The sequence below is a fragment of the Aedes aegypti genome, chromosome 2, assembly GCF_002204515.2.
Source record: "Aedes aegypti strain LVP_AGWG chromosome 2, AaegL5.0 Primary Assembly, whole genome shotgun sequence".
Lineage (NCBI taxonomy): Eukaryota > Metazoa > Arthropoda > Insecta > Diptera > Culicidae > Aedes > Aedes aegypti.
Window position 1 is genome coordinate 418,817,503 of NC_035108.1, and position 23,315 is coordinate 418,840,817.

Sequence of the window (23,315 nt, forward strand, 5' to 3'; positions counted from 1 at the left end):
TTTATGAATTTTCCCAACGGTGGAAAATTTTGTGGAAAACTTTTTCCAGTTCATATTTTTTTTGGATTTTTGAGAAAATTTGCTTAAATTTTCATATAAAAACTTTGTTTCTACGATGCTTCGTTCTTGAGTTATGATTTTTTAAACTAAGTAGTGTCAAGGGAAAACAAAAAATTTCCACCTGAGTTTTCCGGAAAAATAGGCGACCCTGAATTTTTCTCAATTTTTTTTATTCATATATCCATGAGCCCTGCCTGTGGAAAAAGTTTCATGAAAATATGAGACCCTTCGGCCCAAACCCGTAAGGTAATAAAAAAAAATCCCCTGCTGCAAGAGCGACGGCCCTCTTAGACCGTTCGAATACCGTGTTGTTTGTCGCTAGAGACGATTTTTTCCATCCTTGAACACCTGCGATAGTTTTTGATCCTCCAAAAGGCATCAAAAAACAATATGCTGCGTCGAAAAAGTTTTAATTTTTTCTTGTTTTTGACACATACATTAAATTTCTTAGACGGACGGTCTCACTCCGTCTTCCCCAATGATCTTTATGTTGCCAGACATCTGGTGTGCATCGATGAAAACTGAAAAGGAGAACAGTGTGCATAAGCGGCTGATGTTACCGTACCATAATCATTCCTGGCGGACCTATCAGAAGAGCCTTAACCCTCCTCTATACGTAACATTCTAACAAGATCTATATATGTAGTTCGAGAGTAATTATTGACGATCTTAATCAGCTGTTTATTTATTGGAGATAAGAGATATAAAGTTAAAAATATCATCAAACATTAGTATGGAGAAGTACTTACTGTTAAGATATTATAAAATCAAAATCATATCCGGCAAGTTTCTTGATTGATCCACAAATGATCTAACAGATGTCGAAGAGTAAAATTAAATAAAATGCAGTAAACCTTGACCTTAAGAATAAAAAACGGAGTTGTTTACCATTAGGCCGTTGAATCTGGAAACTGAAGGAAATAATATTGACTGGTGCGCTGGATATGATGCACTGCGCGGCTGTTGTTAAGTTTTCAAAAACGCGCATTCGCCCAAAATGCCACGTGGCGAATGGTTCAGGAAAGGAACAACCACGTTTAATGAAACACCGCAATGTTATTTCCCATAAGAATGAAGTTAAAAGGGAGCAGTTTCTTTCCTCTAGGAAACACCGCATGTCATTTTGAGCAAATGCGCCAACAGCATCAAGTTATTTTCTTTCTTGTTCTTGTGTGTCAATTTGTTGCTTTTAGAGATTGTCGCAGCGTCATATTCGCGATAACGGAGACAATTGCCACAGTTGACCCTATGCGTGAAGCTCCGATTTCTTTACATGGCAAAGCATAGGAAGTTAATTTTCAAATGCTTCTAAACAAATCAAAACTAAATTTAATTAAATTCTGTTAAGTGTACGGGGTTAGATATAGGGTGCCGGTACCAATGGTTGCAATGTACCAGTAGATTGGACTATGGGATAAAACGTACATTTTTCGATAAAAACGACATGTGCTATTTTTGGTGAATAGATCGCTTCTAGTTTAGTCGATTTGTCAAATTTTAGTATTTTATCTTATCAAAAAGTCATATAAATAATTAAGTTTACGTAAAAAATTGGCTTCCTTGCACCAATAGTAGCCGTCATGTTCCAGTAGTGGATCAACGGTTGGAAGCAGTTTTTAAAATGGATGTATAAAAATGAAGAAAAGCCCTAGAGATGATCTTTATGCTTCATTCGAAAGATATTAATTGCTGTTCCGAGGGAAAAATGTTAAACCTATGTAAAAAATTACCATTTTGTTTAAAATTCCTTGTATCATTCCCGAACGTCTACTACTGGAGCACTAGCGCAATTACTGGAACACGTGTACCAATAGTGGCTCAAGCAATTTTATGTTAAAAAATTAGTTTTAACACTCTTTTTATATTTTTCCCGTATAGTAGAGGTTGAAATCTTTCTGTTGACGCCAAAAGTTCTCTGTTAGGGCTTTTCGTTATTTTGTTATGATTTTTTATAGCTTATGTAGTCCACTAATGGCACCGGCACCTTATGATAAGTTTTAGAATCCACACAATATTGAGGCAAAAATACAAAAAACAAAATAATGTGTCTATAATGTAGCCCATCAATAGTCCATCAACATGTACTAAAAAGAATTGAAATAGCTATTGTAATTAATTTTATATAAGCATTTGAAATTTAATTTCCTATATCTTGCCGGGTTAAATTTTCGTCGCTTCACGCATAGAGTAATTTTTTTCCAGATGGCAGCACCGTACTTTCGTTTGAGCGAATTCTTCGGTCACGCCGTTTGACGGGTGAATGTGGTTTATTTTATTTCAATTAATTAATTAATTTATTAATTTTGTTCTTGTGTACATGTTTTCTGATGTCAAATTTTCACTGTGAGATTTATCAAATTTTCGAACATATTACCAATATCAAATTGAGATATGAGATCAACATTTGTTCGTTTCGAGATTTGATTTTGGTATTCTCGGCTGCCATCTATGAGCTGTCAGCTTTATGAAAAACTGGATGCAGCTTTGGTGTACCTGGGAGAAACACAATAGTCACAAAAGCCCAATGAACAAAGAGCAAACGAAATTCTTGAAAACAACCTGAACCTACGCTGCAGTCAACTTGTTTTATCTTTATTACTTTACTCAGTATTTGAATAAACTTACAAAAGACCTCTTCGGATCATAAAAACACCCTTCCTATAGTTGACGATGGAGTCTACAGGTGCCGTTGCCACCGCAAAATTCTGATCATTTTCGCTCCCAGTTGGCAGTCAAAGGCACAGTCATAAGCAGAACAAACATTTTTACGACATCCTTGCCGAGCCGGAAATCCTTCAGTACCTGGTACCGGATCAATAAAGAGCGTGGACCACCACAAAGATCTGCGCCACAGTTCTTGGTGCTCGGGTTCACGTAGCAGAACACTCTGTTGAGCTGATACTGCTTCTGGTAGTCTGTGGCTGCTGCTGCGGTAATTGGCATCCGATAAGCTCATTTTCCGACCAGGTGGCTTTTGGTTTTGGTACCTACTTCCCAACCGAAGGACGTCCTTGCACCGCACTATGGGGTACTTGTTGAATCCAACAGGCCAAAAGTCAGTTTTATATTTACTCAGATTTTGAGATAATTTTCTGCAAATGACACATGGACAGTTGTGAAAAACTGCCTTGTACATAAATCCTGCAGAAGCCAAAGGACGATGCCTGCGTGTCATCTGTAGTAGATTGCAAAAGCGTATGGATATATTTTCTTCACATTTGCAAACATGGAAAATTTCTCATAATGCTTCCAAAACTCAACTAATAATATTCCCACATAAACCAAAAGCTCTTTATTTGAAACCTTCAAGTAGATATGTTGTCAGGATGAGGAGAGTTCCAATAAATTGGTCAGATGAAGTTAAGTATCTAGTGCTCATGCTGGATAAGAATTTAACCTCCAAAAATCACATTGAGCACATTCAAGCCAAATATAACAAATATGTGAAATTTCTTTATCCCCTTATTAAAATTTTTTTTTTTTTTTTTTTTTATCTTTATTAACGAGATTTTTAACCTTGGGCAAGTTCATCTCGGGACCAACGGCTTTACTTCCCTTCCGAAGGAAGTCGTCACTATAACTCTTACGTTATAAATGACTATGTCGGGGATGGGATTCGATCCCAGGTCCTCGGCGTGAGAGGCGTCTGTTCTAACCCCTACACCAGGTCCGTCCCCCTTTATTAAAAGAAAATCAAAACTTTATCTTAAGAACAAGCTTTTGATATTCAAACAAATTTTCAGGCCAGCATGTTGTATGCTGTACCAATATGGACTAGCTGTTGTAATACCAGGAAGAAAGCTCTGCAGAGAATTCAATATAATTTTTTTTTTTTTTTTATTGCCACGATTAATGCGTTATATATTTAGGCAAAGTTAGGTTGAGTAAATGGAAAGCGTTTTTTGTCTCTTATAAGCAGGGGAAATCAACTCACATGTAAAAAAAAATCGTAACTGCTACGGCAAATGAAATATATGAGTTTTACACAATGAGGATGATAGTGTTGGTTAACACAAAACACTTAAATACAAAAAAATGAATGTAATATTTGAAATGACACTAATCAAGGAACAAAAAAAACTATAAAGCCAGGTGCTTGATGGGACACTAACTGAACATGAGGAAAGTGAAAATACTTTTGGTCAGCCATATTGTCCAAAGTTCACCGTTTCGTTGATACCATATTGCGTTTTAGTGCACATAAGGTAAACGAGAACGAAATGAAAGAATAACATTTCCTGGGGAGGTCGTGGCAGAGTGCAGAAGAAACAGTTCTTCGGAAGGAAACCACCTTAGTGGTTGACTGTGACCTGTTTTTATTTCTTTTTTTTTTTTGCTCCTTGGAATCCAATCCAATGCCAACATCCCTTTCCCATATTTAGTTTTTTGTGCGCCCACACAGGAAATGGTTCATGGATGGTTGTTCCAAGTCGCAAGATAGCACAAGACGGGATGTCAGAAACTTGTCGAGAAGTCAAGTCCCTGCATTCAGCGACAGAACGGGAAAACTTACCTCCGGATCGCATTGTGGCAGCCATTGTTAGTGCGTTTTGAGTTGCGAGAATTACGAGAAGTTAACTGGCAGGAGTTTATTCCGTTTCTTGGCGTTGTTTTCCTTTTTTTCTCAAATTTGTATGAACTTTGAAGACTTGTTCCCGAAAGCTGTACTAGCTACTAGTGCAGGAACAATGATGACAACTTTACGGTGAGCACGAAGAAATCTGCGGAAGAAAAGAGAAGACGTATAAGTCATCATATTTAATCTTGTTGTGTAGTGACAGTATTTATAATATAAGAGATAAAAGCAAATCTAAATCAATATTTCGCTCAAAAGCACAAACAGTTTGAATAATTATTTTTAAAGTTCTATCCAAAAAAATAAAAAATTTTGTTGAAGCAAATTATCTTTTACGCACCATAAGAATAGAAAAAAGCTTTTTTCTCTCATTTCCCGCAATTTATGTTCCCAAAGTGTCGCAGTTATTTGAGAAAGGTCCTGCACTTTTCAGACTGAGAAAAATTAATTCGCTCGAGATGGCACTACTTGGCTCGTGAATTTGCTTCGTGCAGAAGCACACCGAGAAACACGAAAGAAGAAATGAAAAATGAAATCAAAAAGGTACGAGATTACAGGATCGCAGAAAAAAACAGGAAATGAGCTACCAATGGATGGTTTCCGCTGGCATCTCTCCGGGGACCAAACTGTCGTAAACTATTGGCTGTCGTTTCAGTTAGTGGCAGCTTAACGATGATGAGCTGATATTGGAAGCTATTCCACTGTTTTATTCTGATTGGTTTTCTTCATTCGTAGAAAATTAATCAATTGATTGAATTGGGAACTTTCAGATTATTTTTGACTGTTCGAGTTTGTCTCTGATTAAGATTGAAAACTTGCTCTTTTTAATCACATGCTCCGTTGTAAATATTTGTGGGCAGGACATATACAGTTTGGGATATATAATATGCATCAAAATCATTTTCTCATATAACATTAGTCAACTTCAGAAAGCTTCCAAATTAACCAGAAGCGCTATAACATTGCACGCATTCTACTGCTTATCAGCAATATTGACGCGGAATTTATTCCATAAATTTCAAGAGGTATCAGGCAATGAAGCATAAACCCTACATAACAAATGTAATTTAGTACTAATATTACTTTATGGCTTGCTTGATCGACGTTCTTGCATTAGTTCAACTGTATTAGTGCTAATTTCCCTCTTTTAAACTACCGTAATTTCGGGTGAAGTTGATCATTATTCACGGTTTTTCAAGTCTGCTTACTAATATGTTATCAGTATCGTATAAATAAATGCAAGAAAACAATTACAGTGGTGAATCTCTTCAGCTCATGTATCTGAATTTTCTATAAATGTCATGTTAGTACTGAAAATCATATCTGATATATAAAATTGTGTTATCCCATTTCGGGGTGAAATTGATCACTTGTCAATGTGATCATTGTTAGTTTTGAAATCAACTCTACATACTTCATTTTGACTTCCTGAATATGCTTGCCAAATTCTTAACAAGACAATATTTTTGAAAATAATCAACAAATAAATTTCAAGAATACCTCGGATAACGTTCAAATGTAGGCAATTTTAAAAGGATTTTCCTAGTATTCAACAGAAATTAACTTGTTTCAAGAATACGAGCAAATCGATACGAATGTTTATGGTTAAATCTGTTTTGAGGATATATTTTAAGCATCCTTACAAACTTTCAGGCTGACACCATGTACAAATCCTTGTTTAGAACTAGAAGTTTATGGATGTCCATCAACACCACACCAAACATGATTCAGGCATTTTACATTATTTTCATAGAAATGAACATTCTTTGACACAAAAAACTACACTACACACAAGTCGACAATATTTAAGACAAAACACGTTAATTTACTACAGGTTGCATAAATTTGGGGGCACTATTTGTAAGAAATGATATCGCGTAACAACAGTGATCAGTTTCACCCTATTGATCATATTCACTCGAATTTACGGTACTTTAATGGTAAGCTTACGGCAATGTAGCTACTTTATAATAGCAATGATAAAATGCTCCATGATTTCTAAGGTATATCTCGGCCGTTTCTAAATCGATTCTTTCCATATTTCTGTGACGAACTACAAATTACTTCAATTTTGAAGAACTCTTATCACTCAAACGACCCTAAGATGATTCAACGCATATCCAAGTAGTATATAATGAAGTAATAATCGAGTAGTTATCGAGAAAGTTTTTATTGGATTTTTGAACAATGTGACAAGTTAAGTCAGGTCCTCCATTATTGAAAAGAGGAATTTATGGAAAAACGCTTTTCAGCGAAAGTTTTGAAGATTTATTAACGAAATCGAAGGTATAATCCCTCAGAGCCCAAATAAATTTTGTTTATTTTTTTGTAAAAAACATCGAGAGAATAATGATGGTTTCTTTGGGAAATCTTTATAGAAATTCAAGAGTCTGAAATATTTTTAAAATTATTGCTGATACATTTAATACCGGGCTTCAAATTAGATACAACATTTCTCACAACAACAAAAATTGAATCAATTTTAATTAAACTTCATTTGGAAATGACACATAAACCTAGAAATTCCATCTGGAGCTTGCTTGAGTTATATACGTATGTGGTTTACAATGGGATATATGTCATTGAATCTGCTTCCATGTCTCGAGAATAATCAGAATTAAAAAAAAACTATATGAACTTCTGAAAATTTAGACGATTTCATTTATTTGCATCATATGATATGACTTTTATTAAACATATGGGACAAATTATCTTGCATTCTATTTAAATGTTTATTTGAACTCCAGTTTAGAGATATCTTCTTCGAATCACTTTGTCAACATGCAGTGGATACGAGTAACTGACACTGAAGAAGACTGCAAGTGGTAGTCGAAACACGCGTATCTGTCAAAGATAAGCATTTAGGAGCGGAATTAAAAGGTACACGGTACTCCATCTACTTTTAAGTTTCTCTATTTGAGATTCTGCTCAGAGGATTCGAACATTCATTAAAGAACATGCAATATGTTTCTGAAATACATTTTAATAATTGAATTTTATGAAATGCTTATCAAATATAAGCTTTTTTTAAATGATTTTCATCAAATTTTCAAACTCCCACAACAAAAAAGTCCCAAGTGGCCCCACTTGTCTTTCTTCACCATAAGGAAACTTATACTTTTGACTAGTCGTATACAAAAAATAAGCTGCCGCTTCTTGATTTATCCCGGATTTTGAAAAATACTATTTTTCGACTGTTTTTACAAAAATATAATTAAATCTGAAAATATTGCTAGTCAATCATGTAAATTTACTTTGTTATAGTTAAGCTTCTAAGACTTGATAACACAATATTGTTTTTCAATTTTTTTGTACGAAAAAATGGTTTAAAATCGATTTTTCGACTGTTTTTACTAAATTGTCATATATCGCCATCCTGGCCAGTGCTGGCTTGTAAGTGTCTTAGGAAGAAATGTCAAATATGCCCTAATTGACTATTTTTTTGCTAGAATGCTCCTATCAAAAGATATAACTGATCAAGATCAGTTTTCATTTATCTAGATCAAATCTGAATTAGTCAAAATGAAGTACAAATTATTCCAAAATACTTTGTCGAAGACACCAAACCTCTAGGATGCATATCCAGAGTACTAAAGGTTTTGGCCGTTGAAAACAGCGATCTGCCTCAGTGTGCGGCTTCATCTTTGGATAATTTCCTAGAGAACTGCACAAATTACGTCACGATTTCAAGCTAAAGAAGCTTGTAAAAAAATTATGCTTAATAAAAAAAACGGAATAACCATAAACAAGTGATACAAGGGGAAAAGGAGTTTATAAGGTATAAACGTCGAAGAACTATTACAAACCGTTGACAACATTCACGCCTTTATCGCATCTTCTATCTGACAGCTTCAAATTTGTTGATAACAAGAGGGTTGATAACTTGGGTTCTACGTTACATAATGAACCCCTCTACCAGCAGCTTCATTTTTTACCTCAAAGTTCAAATTCAAATCGTTATAACTTTTTTGTTTTTCAATATATTTGCACCATTTTTACACAAGTTTTCAAAAAACTCTTCTTGTTTTGGGATCTGTGTCGATATTGATAATTGGTCATCTGGTTTTGAAGATATTCCAAAATTATTTGAGGGACCGACCCGTAACCAGGATCCCCCGTTAATTTCTCTGACTACAGAATTTTAACCGTATTCGGATATTCACTCTTCGGAACAATACATTAATGAGAATTATTGTGAAAAAATTAAGCAGTTTGGTACAGCCGTCTTTAAGTAATTAGCATTTAGGTTTCTGGAACCACGCTGGCCATATGAAGATATTAAAAACTATTTTGAATTTATTTATCGGCATATCGGTCTATTTTGCTCGAAGTAAGAGGGAGCATGGAGAAGAAAGCAATGAATACTAGATGGATAGGTACCGTAAGGGAACGGCGAGAGAAATTGGATTAGATGTTGACCGATATGCCGATAAATAAATTCAAAATAAAAATTATCATGGTCGATACCTCTGTATGTAAAAAATAAGATATTAAAAACTTCAAAAAAACATCATATCGTAATTTTCAGACATCTCCAAGAATTCTCAATTCATTTGTATGATTGTTTCAGAGTAGCTCCTTATTGCCTGGTATTATATAGGCCACATTTTATTTTTTTGATAAATTGATCAAAAAAAAAAAAATGACCGCCAGAGACATTTTATATGGAAAATGTCGGTCCCCCAAGGAACATCGGAATATATTTGAAGCCCGATCACCAATGATCAACATCGACACCGACTCCTAAACTAGAAGAGTGTTTTAAGAACTTCTGAAAAAATGGTGCAAAAATATTTGAAAAATAAAAAATTTATAACGATTTGAATATTTATATTGCGGTATGCTTCGCATATGTGAATTCTTTAAAGCTTATAAGAAGATTTAGGTTCATTTTCCAACGGACTTCTTGAAAGAATCGCTAAGCAAAGATTGATAAAGTTTTGCAGATATTTCGGGAATTTCTTGAAATTTGTATATTGGAGTAACAGAGCAAACGGTTTGTCTTCATTGATTTTTCGCTTAATGCTGATAACTTGGTCAAATTTATGTACCGTAAAACGGGGTAACTTTGATAGTTTTTTCGAAGAAAACTTGAATATTTATGCATGCTGTTTCAAAGAATTTTGATTCTTATTTTTAAAACAAGTACTGGTATCCTAACTATCGATTCCAGTTGATAGATTTCCAAAAGATTTATTCTTAATGGATGTATAATTTTTCATATAATCGAAAGTCGGTTTTCTGTTTTGGGGTAACTTTGATAATGGAGCATCACTCGAACAAAATTGAATGAATTACAGAACATTTGTAGGGCGTTGCATATCTTAAGGCGTTTAACGCTATATGGAAATTTCTGACTTAGATTACAAAAATGGTCCCAGTTTGTAAAAATAGTATTCGCTAAGAGTTTTGAGACCGAATTCGAGTTCTACTATAACTAGGCTATCAAGTATAAGTGACGAATTCATTATGACTTCATCAAATAGTGATCGTAGAACAGATTGTTTGAGAGCATTTCAAAATTGCCAAAATCTTATAAATTTTCCATATTTGCATATAAATCCTCAAATGCACTTGATTCCAACGGAAATAGCTTTAACATGAAGTGTCATACTAATACTCTTTACTTTTGCATTCGTTTTGCTTAACAGATTAACAGGAACTTTGTTATTTCGTATAGTATGTTGAGAGTCTCGCATTATCAAAGTTACCCGCATTATCAAAGTTACCCCGTTTTACGGTATTCGGAAGTTCAATATCAGCTTCAAAACCAGTAATTTCGGACCAATATAGCTCTAAAGAACAGCCTATGACTAAAATAAGGTTTAATTTATTTAAATTTTAATTAACACTTGTAATATCTATAACTGTTGTAACATCATGTTTCGAAAGAACACCCAATTTTGGAAAGGTGGGTAAATTTCTGATAAATATAAATAGCTTTAGTGCCAACAATTTGTTCCGATAACTTATATTTGAACGAAGGGCAATCTCTGGGTAAATCACATTATACTATTTGCAATATTGTCTCCACTGTCGGTAACTATTAAGTTTCTTCAAGAGCATGGGATTATTGCATTAAGCATCATATTTTGTGTGTCACTTCGCCTGATGTCGTCAGAGGGATTGAAGGAAAAGAACGTAAAACTAATGTCACCTCAAGAAATCCCTGCCCTGCCAAAAAACCATTATGCCAGTCGACTTTATACCAGATGGATTTATGCCAAATGACCTACCAGCGTTCTTTCATGCAACTGTTTCGATACGTTACGCAAAGAAATTAAAGCAGTCATAATTTTTACAAATGTTGAAAGAAATTGAAGCCGTTAGAAATTTTACGAATGTAATCAATTTTTTCAGGTTTCTTGTCTTTAAGCGTAAAATATTCGGTTATCTATTTTACGCAGTACGCAGTTGAGAAGAAATGTCACTTCAAAGGGGGCTCTCTGTAGGAAATTTCTTGTCCCTTTCAGTCAAGGAATTTCTTTACTTTTCTTGAGCGAAACAGCATACTTAGCCATAAAATTTAAAAATATTCTGACTTATTCAAGCGAAAACGCCTACAGCAGTTGTGCTATGAAAATCATTAAATACCTCAGAGTCCATCTGCAGAGCGACGAGATTCAAATTCGACTTTGAAGTTTGCACAGCAGAAGTACAGAGCCGTGATCACAAACAGAACAAATGATTTAACCTTACAATGCAAATTCTCGAGATGTATGCAACAAATGCAGGCTGTAGCTTCGAGCATTTTTCAACGGCGACAGTATCAAAAAAACCTCTAATTCTGCGCCACGAAAACTTTGAAGTTTCTGTTTTTCATCCAGAACGATTGATCCGGTAAAGATTCAGGCTTAATCTTGTTCGAGTGACTGCTGAAATTTTGCACTACGCTGAAATAACTGTCAACCGGAAGAACAACAGTCAGATCTTTAAAAGTGGTGGTAGAAATAAACATAGTTAAAAAAAAAATAAAAACATAATAATGGTTTTTATTTTTTTGAAATACTTAAACTTTTAGAAATACAAAGATTGAGTCTACATACTATTTTCAATTCAATATACACGGGTAGAATTCCGAAATCAAAATTATGACTCACGATTTCATGATTCCAGTGTGTTGATGATTTATACTCCGGTAACGCAAAACATGTGTTATGTTTCTATTGCTGATTGCTCGAAATCATGAATCAAATGCATCAAATCATAACTCGTGCATCCGTTTATGACCGACAAAATGAATAAAAATAAGCGGAATTCGAAACAAAAACCTTCCAATTGAAAGCCACGTACTTACTTGACTTGTAAATCATTATATAAGAATCCGATTTTCATCCATAAAAAAGAATTCCGATTGGCAAATTTCATGCTTGTTTTTTACCAAAATTCACTCATTGTTAAAATATCAAAGCAAAACACATATTTTGGTTGTTTGTTTAGTATCTGCGGATATCCACAAAAGTTTTCATGCATCTAGTAAACATTGTTCGAATTATACACAAATATTTTAAAAGATTTCAACCAATATGGTTAATTTTAAAACCATTTCTTGTAACACTAGAAACTTTGGCTTTATTCGTTACAGCTTTTTGAAGGTTGTACACGTTAAAATTGCATCGCAAACAACGAATCGCCAAAGATCTGTCTCTAAACAAGTTGTCTTAAAATTTTCAAAGTATCAAACAAAACATCTTTGTCAAGTTTTGCCATGTTAACTCTATTCAAATTGTGTTCCAAATCTGATTGCCTTTAGTGTTCACTTATGACCCTTCATGAGATTTTGTACAACATTAGAATCGACAAGTTTCTGTACATTGCCCCATGTCTCCCCCAATTCTTAGTTTGTTTTGACTATCTTGCGATATTTACATTGTTCCTGCTTCATAATAGCTTGATACTTTTTAAATGATCTCCGCTGTGGGGTTTCTGATAGTTGAGGTCCGATGAAAGTCCGACTTATGTAGGATTCATCATTCAATACACAACAAGATGTTTTTGTCATAACTAGCGTAAGCTTTACCACCGTATTTTTAGCAAACGATAGCTTTTTTGGTTGGTGCTTGAATGCTTCAACTACACTCATATCACCATAAGCGCTTTTGCGATGATGGTTTTTGTTCATTTCTTTTTTTTTCGATCGCTGGTCAGACCTTCTTTGTGAAGTTTTATGGCAGTAAAAACCATGATTCCCAGCTTTTTTTTATTTTTCGAAATCCATGTACAAAATCTCGTCGCACATGCTGTGATTTTCCGAATCTATTTTAAAATTTTATCGGCACTTTCCAATGAAACTTATATTATATACAGAACTAAAGTTACCTAAAATTTCAATCACTTGTCCATGACCGCATATTTGTAACATTCTACAAAAACAGGCATTGAGGAAATGGAGTACCAAGTGTGTATTTTTTGTCAGAACACACACACTTAGAATGAATCACAGAAGTCTGTAAAATAAACCACCGAATCTGAACTGTGAAATAATATTCTGCGAAATGCTAACTTTTCCGACAGAACTGTCAAAAATTTCACATAAAATACGGTGAACGCGAAAATCTGACGGAGTATGGTGAAATATTTACAAGCTGTTCGGTGAAAATCGACCATTTTACCGTAGGGGGACTGGGGATAGCACAATGGTCGGGCTCCATATAAAGGGGCGGCCAAAACTACCAAAAACTTTTTTGAGATTTTTATGATTTTTTTAATTACAAAATATACCTCATGTGTTATATTATTATGATCCTTAATTGAAATTAAACTAAAATTTAAATTTCTATGATTTTCATGACGGCAAACCGGCTGAAGTCAAAAAATTGAAAAATGTAACAATAAAATAAAGCACAAAATTTATAGTTTAGGAATGCAATATTTCCCAAAAGTTACCCATTATCTGAAAGCTTATGGTTCAACACTTTTATCGAGCATGAGTATGGAAAAAAATATTTGGTTGAAGTTTTAATACTATTCAATATTACACTTTAGTAATTTTGATGATATTGAATATGAAAAACAACTCTTGTCGCGTTATGTCGCCGCTATTTCGAATATTGCACATCAAAAAACATCCTTAGATCTTACAAAAAACCTTTAAAATTTTTGCAGAAATTTGCTGATTTGCAAGTAAGAGCTATTTGAATAATTCAATATTTTACATATATTTTGACGATATTTTTCATACAAAGTTTATTTAAAATATATTTCACCACTATTCATACACATTTTGATCAAACTCGATCAAATATAGACAAAATGTATGCTTTTAGCCCAGTTTGATAACAATTTTAATTTAAAAAAATCTTTTTTTAATAGTTACGTAATTTGTGAATAACTCCTTCTGAAACAACAAAAACGCCAAATAACATATTCAGATTACATATTTCATCGATTAAGGCGATAAAAATAGTTTTGGCCAAACTTCACTTTTTTCCGACCATTGTGGATAGTTTGCCCACGTTAAGAAGAACAGCGGTTTTAGATGTGAAAAACATTATTTTATGATCTATTTTAATTATGGTTGGATAGACAAACATGTTTTCTTCCAAATAGTAGAAACAGCTATCCATTTTAACTTTTCTGGGGTTTAGGGGAACTGGGGGTAATATGCCCATAGGGGGCAAAACGCGCCACCCTCGAGTTGGACGAACGGTGTGGTTTAGAATACTTTTTTTCACCCTAGGTTATAGCAAATGGATAAAAATGCTTCTATTCATATTTTTTTATGTGTTTTTCTCAAGAAAATCGATAAAAACGTATAAAAACGTTTTTCGCTGTTTTCGTTGCAATTTTGTGCGATGTTCAAGGTAATTTTTTAGGTCGATAAATAACCAAAATTTTAAAACTATCGCTGAGAGCCAACTTGTGCACAGTCATAGTTTGTATTACATGCAAAAAATATGTTAAATTTGTCCTAAAAAAGCTTATCGAAGGATCTAAACTTTAATCAACTCTGGGGGCAAAACGCCCACCCCTATTTCATAACACCATAACAGCCGTTGGAATTCAAATTCTACCAAATGTAATGCCATATTGAAGTTACGCACAATTTGAAACCTTACAAATGTACATTTTTTGCATCAGCATGTATACTATTATTGAACAATAACATCTGAACAAACGCCCGGATGTATGCAACCTATAAACAAGCATGATTGTGTGCGTACGTTTACAGCATGGTTAACGCCGAACTGAAGCGGGGCGTTTTACCCCGCAAAACAATACATATGCAGTTAAGCAAGCATTTTTTAAAATTAGTTCATAAACCCCAGAAAAGCTAAAATGAATAGTTTTTTCTACTATTTGAAAGAAAACATGTTTGTATATCCGACCATAATTTGAAAAGAGCACAAAATAATATTTTTCACATCTAAAATCACTGTTATCCTTAACGTGGGCAAATTACCCCCAGTCCCCCTATAAATTAGTTTTTAAAAAATGCTTGCTTAACTGCATATGTATTGTTTTGCGGGGTAAAACGCCCCGCTTGAGTTCGGCGTTAGCCATGCTGTAAACGAACGCACACAATCATGCTTGTATATAGGTTGCATACATCCGGGCGTTTGTGAAGATGTCATTGTTCAATAATAGTATACATGCTGTTGCGAAAAATGTACATTTGTAAGGTTCCAATATGTGCGTAACTTCAACGCGGCATTACGACTTATAGAATTTGAATTCAAACGGCTGTTTTGGTGTTATGAAATAGGGGTGGGCGTTTTGCCCCCAGAGTTGATTAAAGTTTAGGTCCTTCAATAAGCTTTTTGAGGGCAAATTTAACATATGTTTTGCACGTAATACAAACTATGACAGTGCACAACACACACAGTGTTCTAAAACACATCGTTCGTCCAAATCGATGGTGGCGCGTTTTGCTCCCTATGGGCATATTACCCCCAGTTCCCCTACACCGCGAATTACACCGTAAATCTGTGAAAACTGGCATCGGCCGCCATATTGACAACCGCGATCTGTGCTAAGTTTTAAAGTGTCAGTGAAAAAGTGAAAACAGTGCTCACAATGGACCAATGAACCAGTTCACTAAATTGACGTTTGAGCGGTGCCAGATTCATTCGTTACCATGTTCACATAAATAACACGGCACCGCTCAAACGTCAAATAGTGAACTCGTGCACAGGTCCATGGAAGATATTTTGGAAAATATCCGAACACAGGACGAGAGACTGGTTTGTGTCTTCCGTAAGTTTTGAATACACCTTTATAAACTAGAGCTTTTTTGTAGTCGATTTCGTTCTTTCTGCCATGCCGAAGTTCCTGGTTATGTGTCAGGATTACATCGCCACATGAATGATCATGTGAAGAAAAATCACCTTCGACTCGGTGAAATGTTTTTCGACTGCACCGCTCGCTATGGAAAGTTTCGCACCCTCAAAGGCACATCATTGAAAAACATCCAACAAAAGATGCGCTATCTCCACGAGAAGTGATTGATCTTGAGCAAAACGAAGAACTCAATTTTGAGATGTGGCCAGACGATGTCAAATCTTCTAATTCAAAATTCAAAAATTCAAAGGCTTCAATAAATGTGCTTATTATGCGCGGCGTGTGAGGTGAGACGAATCGATTGAGGTGACAATTGTCAGATCGCTCCCATTTGATTAACATTAGTCTCTCACGTCACTCGAGAGCGACTCGTCTCGACTCACCCGCCGCGCAGAATAAGCACGAAAGTTAGACGTTGCATCGTTGATTGAAATAAAGGCAAACCACACGTAAAATCCGAAAAAAAAACTTATTTTTGCAGGACAAATGTTAAAATACACCGGAATCGATGAAATGAGTATTATGTTTTCAAAATATGACAGTACAATTTGTGGAAAAGCACCGAAACGTCCTGTGAAAACCACAAAAATCAACAACAAAATCACAAAACAATCTGTGAAAAACCCCCGAACTGTCGGTACTTTTGACAGATGATCATTTTAAATTTTTGCAGATCGTTCGGTGTATTAAAAATCACAGAACGGTTTACAGAAAAATCTGGTGTTGAGATTTCGGTGAAATTTCCTAAAATTACCTTACACTCCACAATAATCCGAGGCTGCAATTTTTTTAAGCTCATATCGTATATTCGGTGAATAGTCAGAAAGCAAATCTGATAGGAATCTTTGCTACTGAATTATTAGGCCCATATATAATATCAATGTGACTGTTATGCGGTTACTAATTATCTAAAATTTCGAATATGACACATATACAGTTAACCTTGAGTGATTGAAGACATTCCTGATTTGCTTATAACAAGATAAAAAAGGAAATTGATTGTAGTTTCAATCATCAATTAAACATTGTGAAAAACAAAAGTTAAATAACAGAATTCATATATACAATAAGATTAATTGTAGAACAATTTCTTTTAAAATAAACACAAAAGAAAAAAAAATTTACTTATTGTGGTAAAAAAAGGGATGACTTACTTGGCTCTATAGCACACGTGCACTATATATCGCTAAACCACAGTATTTTCAATGATTATTTTTCATATGTTGATATTTACATGTATTAAATTTATAAAGTTAAAGTATAGCCTTAGATGTGTATGCATCACAAACAGCGTGATTCACGCGTTAAAACCATATCTAATCGAAAGTTTAAAATTTCATTTCGCTCATCAGCAATCCCCTAGATGCCTGCAACACATCGTCGCGCCGCGCCGTGTGCGAAACCAATAAAACCAAAACCCGTGACAGTGATCACGTCAGTAACGAATTTCATTACGGTCGGTGTGACAGGCAACCCCACCTAGCAGTAAACTCGTAAACTTCTCACTCAGCGCCAGTTCACCAACCATCGCCATCGCCATCGTCGCTTGTTCTCGTTCTCCGACTGCTCATCCAGCCCGGTCCAAGCGTGCTATGCAACCAACAACACAACCGTTGCACGGAGGAGTAAGCAGTATATTTTGTCGGTTTCGCAAGGCTTCAAATTAGTAAATAACCAAGTCATGCTTACGTTTTAGAAACGCGGCCTCAATTTGGTTTTTATTTATACTGTTGCCGTATTGCATCGATATTTAGTACACCTACCATAATCGATTTTTAGTCAATATTAACCCTTAAGAATATCATTGAGAGCAGAAAATAGTTTTGGCTATGTTTGACTCAATTTGCTCCTGTGTGCTTCGACCAAATCACACTGGCAGTGAAGTGAACCCGACCGCCGACCGACGAAGCTTCGCCGTCATCATTGCACTGGCACCTACCCGTCTGCCCGGTCTCTAATGGAGTTATTTTTATGTTGTCTCTAATTCAATTTAGCACGAGCAACCCGAGCAAACGTCCTCACACTCAGGTTGCGGTTCTCTTCTAACTGTGCAGCATTGCGACGCACTACACAGAGCGACCGTCGAGGGATAGACGTGATTGAAAACTTATTGCCATCACCGTAGGAGAGGTTTTGACTCAATCAATCAAATCGATACAAGATAACGAAAGGTGTGAATCTATTGTCAATGCGTAAATACAAAAGATTGTCGGTTGGGTAAAAAAGTTACAGCTTGACCCCGACGTGATTTGAACACGCAACCTTCTGATCTGGAGTCAGACGCGCTACCGTTGCGCCACGGAGTCGATATGCCAAGTGAAATTCAAACAATAACAACATTCACGAAAGTAATTAAGCATCATGTCACAAAGTCACAGCAAAGTAATTTTACTTCAGGCAGCATCACAAAAAACGACCACCAGTGACATGGAATTAAACCGAAAACTTTTCCAATTAACAAGTTCACTCAATTGCTGGTTGCCTGAACTGCAAACGAGTCGAATCCTTGCTCGTCATTTCAGTTGGCTGTCATGCTACTGTATCCAATCCGAAGGTATCCGTGCCGTAATGTGCCCCGGTGTTCAATTGTCGATTTTGATCGTTGGATGCACAATCAGGAGCATCCGCGTATCGACGTATCGATAGGTAGTTCGTTTCGTTGTTGTTTGCTCTGTCGATGCCGTTGATTGACGTTCATATACGAACTGAGTTTGTTATTGTGAGAAGTTGCTGTCGCTTGTTTGGGGATGCGGTTCGGGCCGAGATAAATAACGATGGAGCATGAAAATTTCGGTGACGGTGAAGCATGACTGTCATGTGTGAAATGTACTTTCAATTAAAAATACTTAATGAGAGTGACAACGAAATTTGTAGAGGTTGTTGTGTACGGCAGGAGTTGGTCATCAATGTTGACCTCTTTATTGGCAGTTTAATTTCTCATCACAAAGAGATGTTGATATCGCGGTAACTTCTTTTTTTTTCGAGAAATCTGAAAATAACCTTATGAAGTAGTTTGAAGTTTTCAAAATCTCTATACGGTCAGCGTGATACAAAAAATTGAAAAAAAAAAATCAAAACAGATTGCCATTAAAGCAGGCCTGCGCTCTACCTCCTTGATGTTGGAACATTCGAAAGCTAATTATGTATTACAACCATAGGTTCTTGAATTTTATACTTTTTTTGTAATTTTAAAGATTCTTTGCATTATATTTTGATCTTTTAATTTTTTAACGATTTTAACATTTATTTAAAAAAAACTTAATTTTGTGAGTATTAAATACAAGAAAGTTCTACAATAAGTTTCACTACTATTATAGGTATACAAAAAAAATAAAATAATATAAGGTTCTATCAAATGTTGTCGACAAAAAGGTTAATTGTCAAACACAATCTTACTGAATAATAAAAGTAAATTCTCACATAATTCTGATCATGAATCTTATACCACTACAAGAATATAACAAATATTAGACAGATTCAGAGGCGATTAATATCTTATGCAATTTGAGATAGGTTTCTCACATACTGTTTCGTCTCAAATTCCGAACACTCGGTTTTTGTATGGCGATGAGGTTGAAATGTTTCACTGAAATATGTCATCAAATTACAAGGATATGGCAGTCAATTGCAATTCAATTTTAAAGTCTCCAATATAATTTAAACCGCGGGAGTAGTGATGATTCTCTAGTTTGAGACCAGTAGAATAAGCTCAGATAAGTTTATTTGCGAAATTATTCATTTGAATATGATTTATTCGTGCTGTTCGGAATATGAGACAGAATGCACACAGTGTTCGGCATTTGAATCAAAATGTTGTTCCAGACTTTTACGTAAAAACAATACTAAAACTAATTAAATCAACAATATTATCGGTACACTCAACAGCTAACAGTTAGACTTTGTGAAGATATTAAAATTTTCACAAATATGAGCTCATTTATGGCCCCAGATGCATTTGAAGTCACTGTTTGCCTTAAGTTTTCGGAATATGAGTCAAAACGGTACATTTAGCAGAATGCTTGACCACGATTCTCACAACATGCTGGGCAAGATTGTAACAGATTTGGCACTAGGATTTCACAGGATCCGTAGTAAGATTTTTACAGAATGACAGCCATCATCCAGAATTATATTCTAAGGTCTCATATCTTTCATTTAAATATAAAGCATGAAAATTGCATAAACATTTTTAAAATAGTTTCAATGGGCTTTAGATGCAATATGTTGAACTTTTCCCACATGTATTAGGAAAGTTAATGAGAGCGACGACGAAATTTGTAGCGAAATGATTGATTACCAGTAACTGAGTAACTCTTACGCTAATCGTATTCGGTTTTAATCGTTAACAATTAGCTTAAGCAGTTTAGGCCATTAGAACTAATTTCTAGGCAAACTTTTCCTCTTGTGAGCTACTCTCAAATATTTGCCCCCATATATTCCTGCAACACATGATCCTTCCGAGGTTTAACTATTTCATCGCCAATCAGTTTCTTGGAAAGCCAGAGTCTACTAGCACCAGACCCTTTTCACGTTCCCAAAAGTGTGGCTCGGGATCAACTAGGACACTTGCTTTCCGTTGATAGCTTCCAAATATGCTTTTGGCAGTGCAAACTTCTTCTGGAAAGCACTAGACTGGCACTCACCCCAACAAATGCCGTCGAGCAGCACCTTCACAAAATGTGTAAGCTCATACTCGAACTGTGAACAACTTTTACATTATGCGCAGCAACAAAGAGGCAACCGACAAAGTTAAAACTTGATTTCAGGGAAGGAAGCATGATCCGTAACGGCAATAGCAAAATAAACAATCGACAGAAAGGCACAACTTTCGCCATTATGAATTGCTTACGTAATCTGAACGTATGTAGGCAGAAGTCTCGAATGTTTGTTGCCCTTTAAAGTAAACCATGTTGCATTCGGCTTTAGTGGTTAGTTTTTGGAGTTTTCACATTTGGACGATTGCGGAAGCAATTTTTGGGTTTGCTTGCTTCGGCGGAAAATGGATAAAGTTTTAGTTGGAAATTTTATCCTTCATCAGCAACAATCTATGGTATAATTATCAATAATATACTCATGTTCGTTATTAAGATTCTCTTAATTGATTAAAATCAAGCCTAGGCTGCTAGTGTTCTATTCTGAAGGACAACCCTCTATCAGGTTGCTTTAAATAATCATGTAAGTTATCGCTCTCGAAATCACTGTGAGAAGTGGAGTAAAAATTGAAAATTGAAAATTGAAAATTGAAAATTGAAAATTGAAAATTGAAAATTGAAAATTGAAAATTGAAAATTGAAATTGAAATTGAAAATTGAAAATTGAAAATTGAAAATTGAAAATTGAAAATTGAAAATTGAAAATTGAAAATTGAAAATTGAAAATTGAAAATTGAAAATTGAAAATTGAAAATTGAAAATTGAAAATTGAAAATTGAAAATTGAAAATTGAAAATTGAAAATTGAAAATTGAAAATTGAAAATTGAAATTGAAAATTGAAAATTGAAAATTGAAAATTGAAAATTGAAAATTGAAAATTGAAAATTGAAAATTGAAAATTGAAATTGAAAATTGAAAATTGAAAATTGAAAATTGAAAATTGAAAATTGAAAATTGAAAATTGAAAATTGAAAATTGAAAATTGAAAATTGAAAATTGAAAATTGAAAATTGAAAATTGAAAATTGAATTGGCTTTAAGTGGATTTGAATAGCTATACATGGCTTAAATGGCTTTAAACGACTTTAAACGGCTTTAAATGGCTTTAAACGGCTCTAAATGGCTTAAAATGGCTTTAAATGGTTTAAAATGGCTCTAAATGGCTTTAAATGGCTTTAAGTGGTTTAAAATGGCTTTAAATGTCTTCAAATGGCCTTAAATGGCTTTAAATAGCTTTAAGTGGCTTTATATGGCTTTAAATGGCTTTATATGGCTTCAAATGGCTCTAAATGACTTTAAATGGCTTTAAATTGCTTTAAATGGCTTTAAATGGCTTTAAATGGCTTTAAATGGCTTTAAATGGCTTCAAATGGTTTTAAATGGCTTTAAATGGCTGTAAATGACTTTGAATGGCTTAAAATGGCTTTATATGGCTTTTAATGCCATTAAATAACTTCAAATTGCTTAATATGGCATCAAATGGCTTGAAACAAGGCAAAATGGCTTAAAAGGCTTAAGAGAGCGTAATATAGCTTAAAACGGCTTCAAATGGCATAAAATCGCTTAAAATGGCCTTAAATGGCTTTAAATAGCTCCAAATGGCTTTATATGGCTTTAAATGGCTTTCAATGGCTCTCAATGGCTTTAAATGGCTTCAAATGGCTTTATATGGCTTCAAATGGCTTTAAATGACTTTAAATGGCTTTAAATTGCTTTAAATGGCTTTAAATGGCTTTAAATGGCTTTAAATGGCTTCAAATGGTTTTAAATGGCTTTAAATGGCTGTAAATTACTTTGAATGGCTTAAAATGGCTTTATATGGCTTTTAATGCCATTAAATAACTTCAAATTGCTTAATATGGCTTCAAATGGCTTGAAACAAGGCAAAATGGCTTAAAAGGCTTAAGAGAGCGTAATATAGCTTAGAACGGCTTCAAATGTCATTAAATCGCTTAAAATGGCCTTAAATGGCTTTAAATAGCTCCAAATGGCTTTATATGGCTTTAAATGGCTTTCAATGGCTCTCAATGGCTTCAAATGGCTTTTAATGATTTCAAATGGCTATGAATGACTTTAAATGGCTTCAAATTGCTTTAATTGTCTTCAAATGGCTTCAAATTGCCTTAAATGGCTTTAAATAGCTCTAAATGGCTTTAAATGGCTTTAAATGGTTTTAAATGGCTTCAAATGGTTTTAAAGCAAAGACAAATTAAAGATCCTCATGTCCCTTGCAGTTGCCCAAAATTTTATGACTCATATGGTAATCTAGAATGCCGTTCAAAGTGTACTGCGATCTGTCAAACTTGGATACCTTTTGCACTACCGAGGGACCAAATGCAGTACTGAGCCCAAGTGAGACGGACCTGTTTAAATGGCTTCAAATGGCTTGAAAAGGCTTAAAATAGCTTTAAATTGCTCAAAATGGCTTTAAATGGTTTAAAATGGCTTGAAAAGTCTTTAAATGGCTTTAAATGGCTTAAAATAGCTTAAAATGGCTTGAAATGGCTCAAAATAGTTTAAAATAGATGGCTTTAAAAAATTTAAAGTGTCTTGACAATGCCTCAATTGGCTTAGAATGACTCAAAATGCCTTAGAATAGCTTGAAATTGTTGAAATTTTCTAAAATGGATTCAACTGGTAAAAAAGGGTTTAAATGTCTTAAATAACTAAAAATGGCTTTAAATTGATTCAAAAGGTTTTAAATGACTTAAAATGCTTTCAACTTGATAAAAATGGCTAAACATGGC

General features: G+C 34.6%; 1 protein-coding gene and 1 non-coding gene across 6 annotated transcripts in view; both read right to left on the bottom strand.

The window, feature by feature from the left end:
• LOC5571525 overlaps positions 1-23,315 on the bottom strand; it is a 531,761-nt gene that overhangs the window by 291,115 nt on the left and 217,331 nt on the right. For all 5 annotated transcript variants that reach the window (XM_021847436.1, XM_021847435.1, XM_021847439.1 and 2 more), the window contains exon 4: positions 4,574-4,781. In XM_021847436.1, the coding sequence (XP_021703128.1) occupies positions 4,574-4,598 (25 nt within the window). In that variant the 5' untranslated portion in view covers positions 4,599-4,781. The remainder of the gene's footprint in view (positions 1-4,573; positions 4,782-23,315) is intronic.
• On the bottom strand, positions 18,151-18,222 carry Trnaw-cca. The gene has a single exon. It is a non-coding gene; the product is annotated as a tRNA-Trp (tRNA).